The 13,095-nt window shown below is 51.0% G+C and overlaps 1 protein-coding gene across 1 annotated transcript in view; it reads right to left on the bottom strand.

Annotated features, from left to right (window-relative positions):
* The window catches only part of COLEC11 (collectin subfamily member 11), a 47,898-nt gene extending 36,856 nt beyond the window's left edge, over positions 1-11,042 (bottom strand). The window contains exons 1-2 of the mRNA XM_025354887.1: positions 10,688-11,042; positions 1,467-1,622 (exon numbers count right to left, since the gene is read on the bottom strand). Of these exons, the coding sequence (XP_025210672.1) occupies positions 1,467-1,622; positions 10,688-10,760 (229 nt within the window). The 5' untranslated portion in view covers positions 10,761-11,042. The remainder of the gene's footprint in view (positions 1-1,466; positions 1,623-10,687) is intronic.
* Between the last annotated feature and the right edge of the window lie 2,053 nt (positions 11,043-13,095).

Raw genomic sequence — 13,095 nt, 5'->3', positions numbered from 1 at the left:
CTACAGACCTGGCAGGGCGCAGGGAAGAGAATGGTAGGGAGTCGGGGGCACCCACCACATCGGGTAGGGACGTGACCTCCCCAGCCTAAAGTCCAGCTCTCCACAGCCATGGTTTCCAACTTAAAGCTGAAGGTTCCACTCACAAACCCACACACGTGACCACAAAGTCAGGGCCAAAGCCACTTTCACCAAAACTTCTGAGAGAGCCATACACGTCCAACAGTTTAAGTTGCTTCCAACATAATTAAACATTTTCTAAAGCAAGCGCATTCATCAGAATTAAAAGCACAAAGGCCACTCGGCTTGTCTGGGTTGCAGGGCGGCCCACTTGGTTTCCAACAGCAGGGTGAACACAGCCAGAAAAGAGCCCCCATCCAGAGCCATGTGGCCTGGCAGGGTGGCCCTGAGCTGTCCGGACCCTGTGCCCCGGAAGGGGGCTGATCTTTTCATTCTGTACAACATGGGCTGAGCAGGGCTTGTCTTTTGTGGTGCCTGTTTTGATCGTGGGTTTGAATCCACTCTTCTCTAATGTTTCAATAAAAAGAGCTGCAGCCACTCCACAAGAGACGCTGAAGGCCCAAGCAGCCTGCGTGGGGATGAGGAGGAGGCAGACTTGATTCAGGGCGCAGAAGGTCAGTGTGCCCCTCCACCTCCTCAGCACCCACGTGACTCCCCTCAGCTGTGGCCCCGGCCCTGCCACCCGACACTGGCACACACTCTGCTGTCCCTTCTTGAGTTCTGTAATTTTGAACAAGGGGCCCACATTTTCATTTCACACCGGGCTCCACCAGGTTTGGGGACCTGTTGCCTCTGCTTTGTAGAAGCTGGTGATTTTCTGACGTGAAGATGCTACTCGGAAGGCTTCAGATACTGCAGCTTCAGGGACTTTCTCACCCATGCCTGACATGCAGAACTATCTCTATCTGGGAGCAGATTGCAGATAAAGCAAAAAGAAAAAACAAACAAAAAAAAATGTTTGTTTCTTTTTTTTCCCCTAACCACTAGACCACCAGGGATTTTTTAATTTTTAAAATAAAATATTAAGAGCTCTCAGGAAGCAATGTAGAAGCACACTTGGGGAACTTACGCAAATTGCAAATTTTCTCTGAGCCTCAAATTTCCTCATGCATAAAATGGTCCAAATGAGACCATCTCATGGGGAGGATCACACGAGGCGGTGTGTGCAGGGTCTGACAAAAACCCAGGTGCCTTCCAGCAAGGCCCCCCTGGAGAGGGCTGAGTTGCAAATAAATTGCTAACTTCGGAATTAGAAATTCCATGGCCAAAGACAGTTTAGACTTCATGTTGCCCAACCCTTGATTTCCAGATGGGGAAACTGAGGCCCAATGGGGTGAGCAGATTTGCCCGGGCTTTGTGCTTTTCTGTGGAACTGCCCAGCTGCATAGGAGTCTCTGAGCTGGCCCAGAGGCCACTGGCCAGCAGCCCAGAGTTCAGGGAGTGGTTACCTTTGAGGCCAGGGACGAGGATCTGCACGGAGCAGGCGTCATCACCAGCCGGCTGAGGATGTCCAGACGGCAGCAGTGACAGGAAGGCCAGGCTGATTAGAACGCCCGCCAGAGCCAGATCCCCCCTCATCCTGAGCGCAGGCAGGACACCGACTCCTACACAGAGGAAGGAATAAACAGTGATGGGAACTGCAACAGCCGGGCAGCCAGTGACAGTGAGCAGGCCTCGGAGGCAAGGCGTGCAGCCCTCCTGGCGCCTGGAAGGGCTGTCTGGGCTCCCATGCCGGGTTCTCCCCACTCACTCAAGCACCAATCATGAGCCTCCACTGAGAAGCTTCCACAGCAGCCCCAAGGTCAGGCACCAGGCACCAAGTGCATGCCAGCCCCGGTCAGTGAGCCTTGGTTGAAGGCCTACAACTCGCCCACCCCAAGGAGTTCCATCTGGTCTCTGGGACAAACGGTTCCTACACAGAGTGGAGTAGGGGGTCTCCACACGGCATGGCCAGCGACAGACATGGAGCCTCTGCAGAGCTGGGCACAGTGGAGGGAGGCGAGAAACATCTAAAGGAAACAGCCCAGGTGCCTGAGGAGCTCCAGGCTTAGCGGCTCCATTCACAGACAACAAATCCACGCCCCACATCTCCTTAGGTGACAGGACACGGGCCCTCCTCGGTGAGATCAATAAGAAGAGAGGAGCCCCAGCCTCAGGAACCCAGGGTCCTGGGGAGGTGGCGGCCGAGCCCACAGGAAGAGGGGTGTCCCAGGAGGGGCGGGTATGTGCTGCCCCCTTTGTTTCTTCATCGCGGAGGGCGTTAAAACTTGGAAAACAAGGCCGGGTGTGGTGGCTCACACCTGTAATCCCAGCACTTTGGGAGGCCAAGGTGGGCAGATCACCTAAGGTCGGGAGTTCAAGACCAGCCTGGACAACATGGTGAAACCCCGTCTCTTCTAAAAATACAAAAATTAGCTGGGTGTGGTGGTGGGCACCTGTAATGCCAGCTACTTGGGAGGCTGAGGCAGGAGAACTGCTTGAACTCAGGGGGCGGAGGTTGCAGTGAGCTGAGATCATGCCACTACTCTCCATCCTGCATGACAGCGAGACTCCATCCCAAATACATATATATGTATATGTAATAAATAAAACTTGGAAAACAAAGAGGGCAATGGAAACTACTAAACTTGAAGGAGAGGCCAGGAAACAGAGGGAAAGGGACAGGAGGGGAGAGAGAGACAGTCCAGAAGGGCAGAGTGTGGACAGAAGCCCCAGAGTACAGCTGAAAAAGAGCCACAGCGAGCTGGGCCTGGGGCTCCCACAGAGCGTCGAAGCCACAGGAGCATCTGTCCATCCCAAAGACCATGTTTCTGGATACTTCCTGGTGTCCTTTCGTTTGGTTAATCATTCGTTCAAAAACATTTGTGGATGCCGACCAAATGTCAGGCAGTTTTAGGCACCAGGAGTACAGCAAGAACATTTATATTTTTATTCCTATTGGAAGAGACAGACAGACAGACCGAGACAGACAAAGGCAGGGGTAAGCGCCGTGGGGAAGAGTGAGGCAGGGTACAGTGGCCGGGACACATGCTGCTGTTCAAGACGGTTGCCAGGGAAGCCTCGCTGACAGGTGGATGAGAGCGGCTCAGAGACAGCCCTGAGGCAGCGCATGCCAGACGATGTGGGGAGAGGTGGGCTGGCCTGGTGGGCACAGAGGAGGCAAAGGCCAGACAGTAGCCGGCGCCCGGCAGCTTTGGGGGTTGCTCTGTATGAGACAGAGGGTCTGGATCAGGGAGCGGCTTTATAAAAGGGTCACCCTGCTCTTGAGACAGGACTTAGAGGAACAGCAACCGAAGACAGGAGGCCAAGCCAAGGTGACCACAACAGCACAGTGGGCGGGGACAGCAGCTGGACCCCATTGTGGGTGGAGGGGATGACAACAGTCTGGGATGCAGTCTGGAAGCAAAGCTGACAGGTTTTGCTGATCAATTATATGGGAAATGACAGAGAGAAGTCAAAGATGAAAGCCTTTGTTCTGAGCAGCCAGGTGAACAGTGCAGCCAGCTGCTGAGAAACAGAACTGAGGAGGTGAGGCCAAGTCAGGGGCTCGGGTTTGACTTTCCGAGTGTGAGACACCTATAGACTCCTGTGTGACGCAGTGGGTGAGCAATGGTTCAGTTTGCAAGGCTTGGGGGTCAGGGCACCTTGCATTTCCTCTCCCTCAATTCCAGGCCAGCTGGCCGTCTCAGGCCCAAAATGAAGGTCACCTTAGCTGCCAGAGAAAGGCCATCTGTGGTGGGGGGATTTCCACATCAACAGCCCCGTGACAGCCCTGCTACAAAAGCCAGGGGAGGGTGGTCCAGACAGATCCCAAAAGCCAGGGCCCCATGGAGTCTACAGAGACCCCACCTCTGGCTGGCGAAAGCCCACCTCTACCACCTGAAGGCCTGCTGCACGAGGAGTCCTCCCAGAAACGTGCGGAGGTCACGAGGAGTCCTCCCAGAAACGTGCGGAGGTCACGAGGAGTCCTCCCAGAAATGTGCGGAGGTCACGAGGAGTCCTCCCAGAAATGTGCGGAGGTCAAGATGCCCAAGACAGGCCTGCAGCTTGAAGGGAAGTCATTTGAAATCCTTCTCCCAAATCTGAAAAAAATCCCCTCTAATGGTAACAGACAAAAAGATGACGTGGAGACAGCTGGTGTTACCGCCATAAACATTCCGTGTTAAATGTCCATTACCGCTGAGGCAAGGGTTAATGAAGGGGCGGGGCGGGAAGGGAGAGAGGGTTAGAGTCAGGGCAGAGCCAGAGCTTGGGCAAGTGAGTGGGAGAGCTTCACTTGCGAAAGATGACAGACTTGTCCTACCTCTATGAAAACCTACAGACCTTAAAGCTGAAGCCGCCTCTCATCCCGGGTGTCCAAGAATGGCTCAGGGGAACAAAGGTACTTTAAAGCTGAAAGTCACAGTGACTCATGCCTGTAATCCCAGCACTTTGGGAGGCCGAAGCCAGCAGATGGCTTGAGTCCAGGAGTTTGAGACTAGCCTGGGCAACATGGCTAAACCCCATCTCTACAAAAAATTAGCCAGGTGTAGTGATATGCCCCTGTAGTTCCAGCTACAGGAGAGGCTGAAGTGGGAGGCTGAGCCCGGGAGGTTGAGGCTGCAGTGAGCTGTGATCGCACCACCGCACTCCAACCTGGGCAGTCAGAGTGCGATCCTGTCTCAAAAAAAAAAAAAAAAGAAAGAAAGAAAGAAAAAGAAAAGAAAAGAAAAGCTCAAAGTCACAAAAAGTAAACCCATGAGCTTCGGATATATCATGATGGTCTACGTAGTCCGCAAGCCAGCCTGTCCATGAAGACCCTACTCAAATCCCAGCTCCACTCCCGCCACTCCGGGGCCCACTGCGCGTGTGGGAAGGGTGGTGGAAAAAGGTGTTAATTCAGAAACTGCCCACACCCCCTTGTATTCAAAAATCCTGCAAGAATCCACAAGGAATCAGAAGTAGAGATGACTTCACAAAGCATAGGAGTGGGAAGGCCAGGAGGAAAGTAGGGGCTCCCAGCTCTGCTGAGAAGGGGCCGTGGGTGGGAGCCCACCTCGTGCAGTGACGCAGCCATCACGGGGCCCAGCATTGTCCTGCTGAGGCTCTCATCATCATTAACATTGTGATGGGAAATGTCAGTTACACACAAAACCAGTACCGTGAACTTCCACGTACCCATTGCCCAGCTTCAACAATTATTAACACTTCGAGGTGTCATTTTTGATGCTCACTTTCTAGTTCATTAGGCGTTAATGTGTGTATACAACTACACGATGACAAGGCCTCACCACACAGCAGACACTGGTGAGCGCACCTGCCTCACCAGCCCCGAAACCCCAGCCCTGCTCCCATCCACCCGCCCTCCCCTGGGGGACGCCAACCCGAATGTGAGCTTCTCCTCTGGTGGGGTTTAAACAGTATTCCTACACATTATGCATTCTTAAAGCATATTCTGTCACTATTTGCTTGTTTTTGGTTTGGGGACAGGACTGGAGTGCAGTGGTGCCATCTTGGCTCACTGCAGCCTCAATTTCCTGGGCTCAGGGGATCCTCCCAGCTCAGCCTCCCTGGTAGCTGAGACTACAGGCATGTACCACCACGCCTGGCCAATTTTTGTCTTTTTTGTAGAGACAGGGTCTCGCCATGTTGCCCAGGCTGGTCTGCTGGGCTGAAGTGCTCTGCCCATTTCAGCCTCCCAAGCTGCTAGGATTATAGGCGTGAGCCACCGCACCCAGCCTGGCTTGTTTTTGAGGGTTTTTTTGTTTTCTTTTTTTCTTTTTTGAGATGGAGTCTCGCACCGTCGCCCAGGCTGGAGTGCAGTGGCACTATCTCGGCTCACTGCAAGCTCTGCCTCCTGGTTTCACACCATTCTCCTGCCTCAGCCTCCTGAGTAGCTGGGACCACAGGCGCCCGCCACCATGCCCAGCTAATTTTGTGTATTTTTAGTAAACACGGGGTTTCACTGTGTTAGCCAGGATGGTCTCAATCTCCTGACCTCATGATCCACCTGCCTCAGCCTCCCAAAGTGCTTGGATTACAGGCGTGAGACACCGCGCCCGGCCGCTTTTGAGTTTTAAAAGATATCACAGCACAGTATCCATAGCATTCAGTGTCTTTTTACTCAACTTTATGTAGTTGTAGCTTATGGATTATCTAATCTTATTGAGGGAGACTGCATGCCACTGATGGGTGCTGGGAGAGGAAGGGCGCAGCTGGTGGCATGGAGCTCGCCCTCATGACTGTAGGGCAGCCAGCGCTTGCCTCCCTGGGCCATGGAGGGGCCATGGCACTGCCCAGAGACCTCCTGGGACTTGGCATCCTGAGTGCAGTGGGTGAGGGATAGCTACAAATCCGCTGAACTACTTACCAGCACCTTGGCCACACCACATGCCCTTTGCAAGCCCCTGCCCTTCTCTTAATGTGGAGATAGGCTATTTGAAGGGATAGCAGAGGTAATTAATGCGCGTGGCACTGTGACCCAGTGTGGCACACAGCGAATGCTCAGCGAATGGCAGCTCCTGATCCTACTGTGATCACATGCATGGGCTCCCAGCCCAGGGAAAGCGCTGGAAGCCAGGGTTCCTCATCTGAGAACACCTGCGCCCCGCCCAGTGCCTCTGCGTTAGTCAATTCTCCACGGAATGGGCACAGGGAAACCTGCTTCCATTCAGTGCCATCCTGCAGTGTGGGTCATCGTGCACCACATGAGGACCTGGCTTCTTCCTACAGAGCCCCTTGCAGAAATGACTTTGTAAAGGATAGGGGTGCAGAATGTCCACTGGGTTAGAGGAAAATAACTCCCATACACTGCACAGAGATCAGCACTATCAGGTCCTCGTCACAGATGAGGAAGCCAAAGAAAAGAAAAATTAAGAGCCCTTCCCAGCATTGCGTAACTAGTGTGTGGTGAGGGTGGGACTGAAATCCAGGGCTTCCCAGCACTGTTGGCTGCTTTCCTCTTTCTGCCCAACTACCCTTTCCCCATGCCTCAAAGGAAGGGCCCACCTTCCTCCTTCAGTCATGACATAAGGGATTTTTAAAAATAGGTTTTTGATGGAGAGAACAGGAGTCAATATACATTGTATACCAAATGTGGACACACATCTGATTTAATTCCCAAAACAACCTTGTACATTATTGCCGTTCCTCACGATAAAGACAATGCAATATGGAGTTGAACAATCGGCCCCAACTCCACCACCAGGCCTGCAGCCTCCTCTCCACACCCCTCACCGGCTGCCCGCCTCCAGCCTCCTCTCCACACCCCCCACCCACAGTCCGCCTCCAGCCTCCTCTCCACACCCCGCACCCGCTGCTCCCCTGTAGAGACCCACACCCTGCTCCCCTGTGCTCGTGGATAGTAGAACAATAAGGACAACTGAAAAGTGGAAACCCAGGACCCCACCAGCGGACTTCACTCCTCCCACCAGCGGACTTCACTCCTCCCACCAGCAGACTTCACTCCTCCCACCTTCCTTGTTCCCTGCAGGCTTGGGTCCACGCGCAAGTGATCTGTGCAAGCTACAGCTTCGTAAAGGTCTCTGAGCATGCAGAAGCCTGCAGTTGAGCAGGCACCAAACTGAGTGAACAAATGAATGAGTGAATAAAGGAACAAACAACAGAACGAAAGTTCACAAATAGAGCCTTCTGCTCTTCTCCTTGTGGTGTTTCCATGTTTCCGAATCTTTATTATATCTAATGTCTACGAAGTATTTCCAGGGCAGGCAGTCTGCAGATGTGGGTTACTGCCCTGCTGTCATTGTCCTGAAATTCTAATAATGTTGAAATGTGCCAAGCGCAGTGACTCACGCTTGTAATCCCGGCACTTTGGGAGGCCGAGGCGGGCGGATCACCTGAGGTCAGGAGTTTGAGACCACCCTGGCCAACATGGTGAAACCCCATCTCTACTAAAACTACAAAAATTAGCTAGGCGTGGTGGCGGGTGCCTGGAATTCCAGCTACTCGGGAAACTGAGGCAGGAGAATCGCTTGAACCCAGGAGGTGGAGGTTGTGGTGAGCGGAGATCATACCACTACCCTCTAGCCTGAGTGAGAGAGTAAGACTCAGTCTCAAAAAAAAAAAAAAAAAAAAAAAAAAAAAGAAATAAAGAAAATAAAATTAAAATAAAAAATAAAAATAAAATGTCAAAACAAGGGGCACCACAAGGTTTGTAGCCATACATGCTGGTCCACTGGGCTCATAACCATAGTCTCCCGGCTGCTGCCTGAGCAGCAGTATTTTGGCTCCTTGTGGTATGTGGCTTCTGAAAGCAATAGTAAACTCTTGCTCCCCACCCACTCAGTGCGCAAGTCAAACCTTACTTCTCAGTGTTTGTTGGATGCAAACTGGGTTTAGATTTTTTTTTTTAAATGTCTCAGGAATCAAAGGCTGACATGGGAATTTCCTCTCTAGCTAGAAATGATTCTCTTCAGGTATAAACAGGTGTTCAGCAAGGCTTTTACTGCCCTCAATCCGCATATGTTCCAAGAGTGGCTTCAACAATGATCAGGCCCCATCTCCCAAGAAAAGGGGTGAGCAGTGAGCGGAGAAACCCAGAGCAGCCCAGATGGGATTTCTCGTGCCTTCACTCACACTCACCCGCTGATCCCAGAGCAGCCCAGTCCAGGATTTCTCGTGCCTTCACTCCATTCTTTCACTCACCCCGGAGCAGCCCAGGCGGGACTTCTCATGCCTTCACTCACTCCACTCATTCACTGACCCCCGGAGCAGCCCAGGCGGGGATTTCTCATGCCTTCACTCACTCCACTCATTCACTGACCCCGCTGCCCATTCAGAGAGTTTCTGTCCACTTTCCTGCGACAGGCCCCATCTAGGCCTATGGGCACAGAGGAGACACAGGCCCTGCATCAGGGCGCTCTCAGACGCACAGCAGGAACCATGGCAGGTAGGCACAGGGTGAGGGCACACAGGCCCCTGAAGGAGTCTCTGCTTCCCAGAGGTCTCACCCTCTGACTGTCTTCTTAAAAGAGGAATTCCATTCTGTAAACGGAGAAGCCACAGCTACCCCCAGGACCTCTTTAAGAACAACATCCTTATCTCCCAGCCAGGGCCCAAGACGCTTAGAGCCTTCCCATCAATGGAAGGGGCAGACTTGACAAGCAGTGGGAGGGGGTTAAACGTGGAATCCTGAGAAGAAGTACATGTTAAAAATGAAATGAACAATGGGGCCAGGCCCTGTGACTCATACCTATAATCCTAGCACTTTGGGAGGCCAAGGCAGGTGGATCACCTGAGGTTAGGAGTTCGAGACCAGCCTGGCCAACATGGTGAAACCACCTCTCCACTAAAAATACAAAAATTAGCCGGTCACCATGATGCACACCTGTAATCCCAGCTACTCAGGAGGCTGAGGCAGGAGAATCACTTGAACCTGGGAGGCAGAGGTTGCAGTGAGCCGAGATCGTGCCATTGTACTCCAGCCTGAGCGACAGAGCCAGACTCCATCTCAAAAAAAAAAAAAAGAATGAAATAGACAATGGGAAAAAATCATGGCTTCAGTTGCCAAACATGCTATTCTACATTTTTGTTAAGTAACTTCAGCAATGCCCAGCAAAAAAAAAAAAAAAAAAAAAAAAACAGGCACCACAAAATGCCCCGTGAGAACCACATCCCTGAAGCACGAGGAGGCCCATCTCACTGGCGACTGCCCCAACCCCGCTGCGGTGTTTCCATCCCTGCAGTGACAGAGCACCTTCTGGGGCAGCTTGGATTCTGTGTGGATTCCACCCCACAACAGCACACGCTCCTCTTAGCTTCTTACCAAGAGCACAGAGTAAGAAGGGATCTCTCGCCTCTTACCTTCCCCCAGCAGACAGCACATTATCGTGTGCTGTCTTCTCTGGTGCATGGATTTTTCAAAATTGTAAGTACAATCAAACAGCTGTGAAAGATTGGGGCAGTGCTCTGCCTACCACAGGCAAAGTGTTTCCCACCAAATCAAAATTCCGGCTACCCACATGCGATGGCTTTAAACGTTCATCTTTACACTGAGAACGGCCACATCACCTTAGCTCTAAAAAGACAGCCAGTTCCTAGTGCAAGGCATCCAGGCAGGAGGCGGCTGCCCTAGGGAACTTTCCTCCTTTCCAATTTTGGAGACAAGATGACCCCACCTGGTTTTACACGACCCCATCTGAACTCAAAGTCCCTCCCTTGAAAGTTGCCACCCCAAGGCCCACCTTCCCCACACCTCTCTGATCCCCGTTCCTGAGCCCAACACAGAGCCACTGGTCCCTGGGAGCAGTGGTGGCTGCTGTCCCCTGACCCCTCAGACGCCGCTCAGGCTCAGCAACAATCCTCAGGTTGTACGACCAAGTACTGAACTGAGGTTTGAAATTAGCAAAGACTGTTTCGCCCTCTGGGCCTTGGGCTCTTTGAAATCTGCCACCCAAGAGGGTGACTCCATCTTCCAGCAACTCTCATGGGTCTGAACCCATCTCATCAACAGGCTCCACGAATTTCCGCCAGGAACGAATCCAACGTTGGAACTCTGGTGCCAGATTTATTGAGACTCAATCTTTTTTGCCTGGATCTAGGGACAGATTCCCATCCTCCTCGCTCAGCCGGAGCCCACGTGGCGCCCCGTTTGGAACCCTGCCTGCCTCCCCTCTCCACTGTCTTCGCCCCCGTGAAACCCTCAGCTGCAGCCCCGGGCAGCGTCTCCTACCTGAGCACGCGTTGGGCGAACGCGGCGTCCCGTCCGTCGCTGGCCCGCGAGGACACTGCCCCAGGCGCCTCATGGCTGCTAATTAGAGAGGCGGCCGCGGTCTCAGGCGCAGGGAGAAGCCTCGGCCTGGGCCATCAGGCAGCCCAGCAAATCAGGCCGCCCGGCCGGCCGCAGCCTTATCTCGGGCCGCTTCCTGTCTGCGCTGCGCGCCCCGTCCCGCAGGGTGGCCTGGGGAGTGTGGGAACGCCGGCAGCGCCAGGAACTCCCCAGGCCGGCTTCGCGGTGGGCGCAGGACCCTCCTGGAGGTGCCCCTGCTGACTCTCCAACCCAGACACCCCAATCTTGTTTCTTTTTTGGCTTTCTCTTCTTTCTTTTCGTGTTTTGAAAAAATAAGCATGACTACTGCAGACATTCAGAAGAGCATGAAGAGGAGGGACGCTCATCACCTGGCACCAATCAGACAGAAACCAGTGCAGCTGACTGAGCTCCTGTCCTCTGTTCACAGGGGATTTCGCTTCAGAAGGCAGTAAGAGCTTGACCACGGCCTGTGGAGACCTGGCCGCACCTGAGTCCGGAAACTCACTCCACGCATTTAAGTTTCATTTAAAGGCAAGTTTCATTTAATGCCTGAAACAAATCCTAGTCAGGGGCTGGATAGATCCAGCTTCTGTGCAGCCTGAATCTTGCACGTTTTGGGGGATAGAGGAACCTTATTTAAGAAAAAGATACATATAAAATTACAATCATAGGAAGCTAGGTTCAAAGGTGAATATTTATTTAGACTGAAAACTCATAAAATAAAAATGTAAAAACAAATTTCACACAAATAATAAAATTCAGGAAAAATAATGGATTATTTAAAATGTATGATTAAAGTTATACATAAATTTGACAATTTAGACAAAATGAACCACTTCATGAAAACACAAACTACAACATGCTCAGCATGAAACAGATAATTTAATAGCCCTATACCAAGGAAGGGAATTGAACTTGCAATTTAAACACTCCCCAGAAAGACATTTCAGGGCCAGATGGTTTCACAGGAGAGGCTACAAAACGTTTAAGAAAAATTAACACCAATTCTACACATCCTGTTCCAGAAAATAGAAGAGGAGGGAATATTTACCAATTCATTTTATAAAGTTGATTATTACCCTGATACCAAAACCAGACAAAGACAGAACAAAAAAACTGTAGACCAATAACCCTCATGAATATAGATGAGAAAATCCTTAATAAAATATTAACAAACAGAATTCAGTAATATAGAAAAAGATTTATCAACTATGACCAAATGGGGTTTCATCCAGGAATATGTGGCTATGTCAATAGTCAAAGCTCCTTTGATAAAAACCCATTAACAAGCTAACAAAGAAAACCACACGAATATGTCAATTGATGCAGAAAGAGCATTTGGCATAAACCAACACCTGTCATGACAAAAACTCTGAGAAAAGTAGGTGCAGGAGACCTTCCTCAACTTGATAAAGATCATCTTTTAAAGGCAAAGCCACAGCTAACATCATACCTCATGGGCAAAAATGGAATGTTTCCTTCCTGAGATTAAGACAAGGCAAGGGTGTCCACTCTCACCTCTTACTCAGTGCAGTGCTAAAGTTCTAGGCACACCAGCAGGGCACAAAAAGGAAATAAACAGCGTGTAGATTCGAAAAATAAAATAACACTGTCCCTTGTTGCAGATGACATGGTTGTCTCCTTAGAAAATCCAAGAGTCTACAGAAAAGAGCTCCTGGAAACTATTAAATCAGTGCAACAGGTGACAGGATACAAGGCAATATTTAAAAAACCAAGTAGGCCAGACGTGGTGGCTCATACCTATAATTCCAGCACTTTGGGAGGCCAAGTGGGCAGATCCCCTGAGGTCAAGAGTTCGAGACCAGCCTGGCCAACAAGGCAAAACCCTGTCTCTACTAAAAATACAAAAATCAGCCAGGCATGGTGGTACATGCCTGCAATCCCAGCTACTCGGGAGGCTGAGGCAGGAGAATCGCTTGACTCCGGGAGGCAGAGGTTGCAGTGAGTTGAGGTCACGCCATTCCACTCCAGCCTGGGTGACAGAGTGAGACTCTGTCTCAAAACAAATAATAAAAATAAAAATAAACAATGAAAAATCAAGCAGATTTCTACAAAATAGCAATGAATTCATAGACACCAAAATTCAAAATAATATCATTTACAATTGCTTTAAAAAAGGAATACTTAGGTGTAAATCTAACAAAACATACATAGAACTTACGTGCTGAAAACTACAAAATGCTGCTGAAAACCTCAAAAAAGATCGGAATAAATAGAGAAACACATCGTCTTTATAGATTAGGAGACTCACCCAAGCATGGTGGCTCATGCCTGTCATCTCAGCACTTTGCGGGGCTGAAGTGGGAGGA

This window comes from Theropithecus gelada, chromosome 13 (assembly GCF_003255815.1).
Source record: "Theropithecus gelada isolate Dixy chromosome 13, Tgel_1.0, whole genome shotgun sequence".
Classification (NCBI taxonomy): Eukaryota; Metazoa; Chordata; class Mammalia; order Primates; family Cercopithecidae; genus Theropithecus; species Theropithecus gelada.
This window is presented reverse-complemented; position numbering and strand designations above follow the sequence as displayed.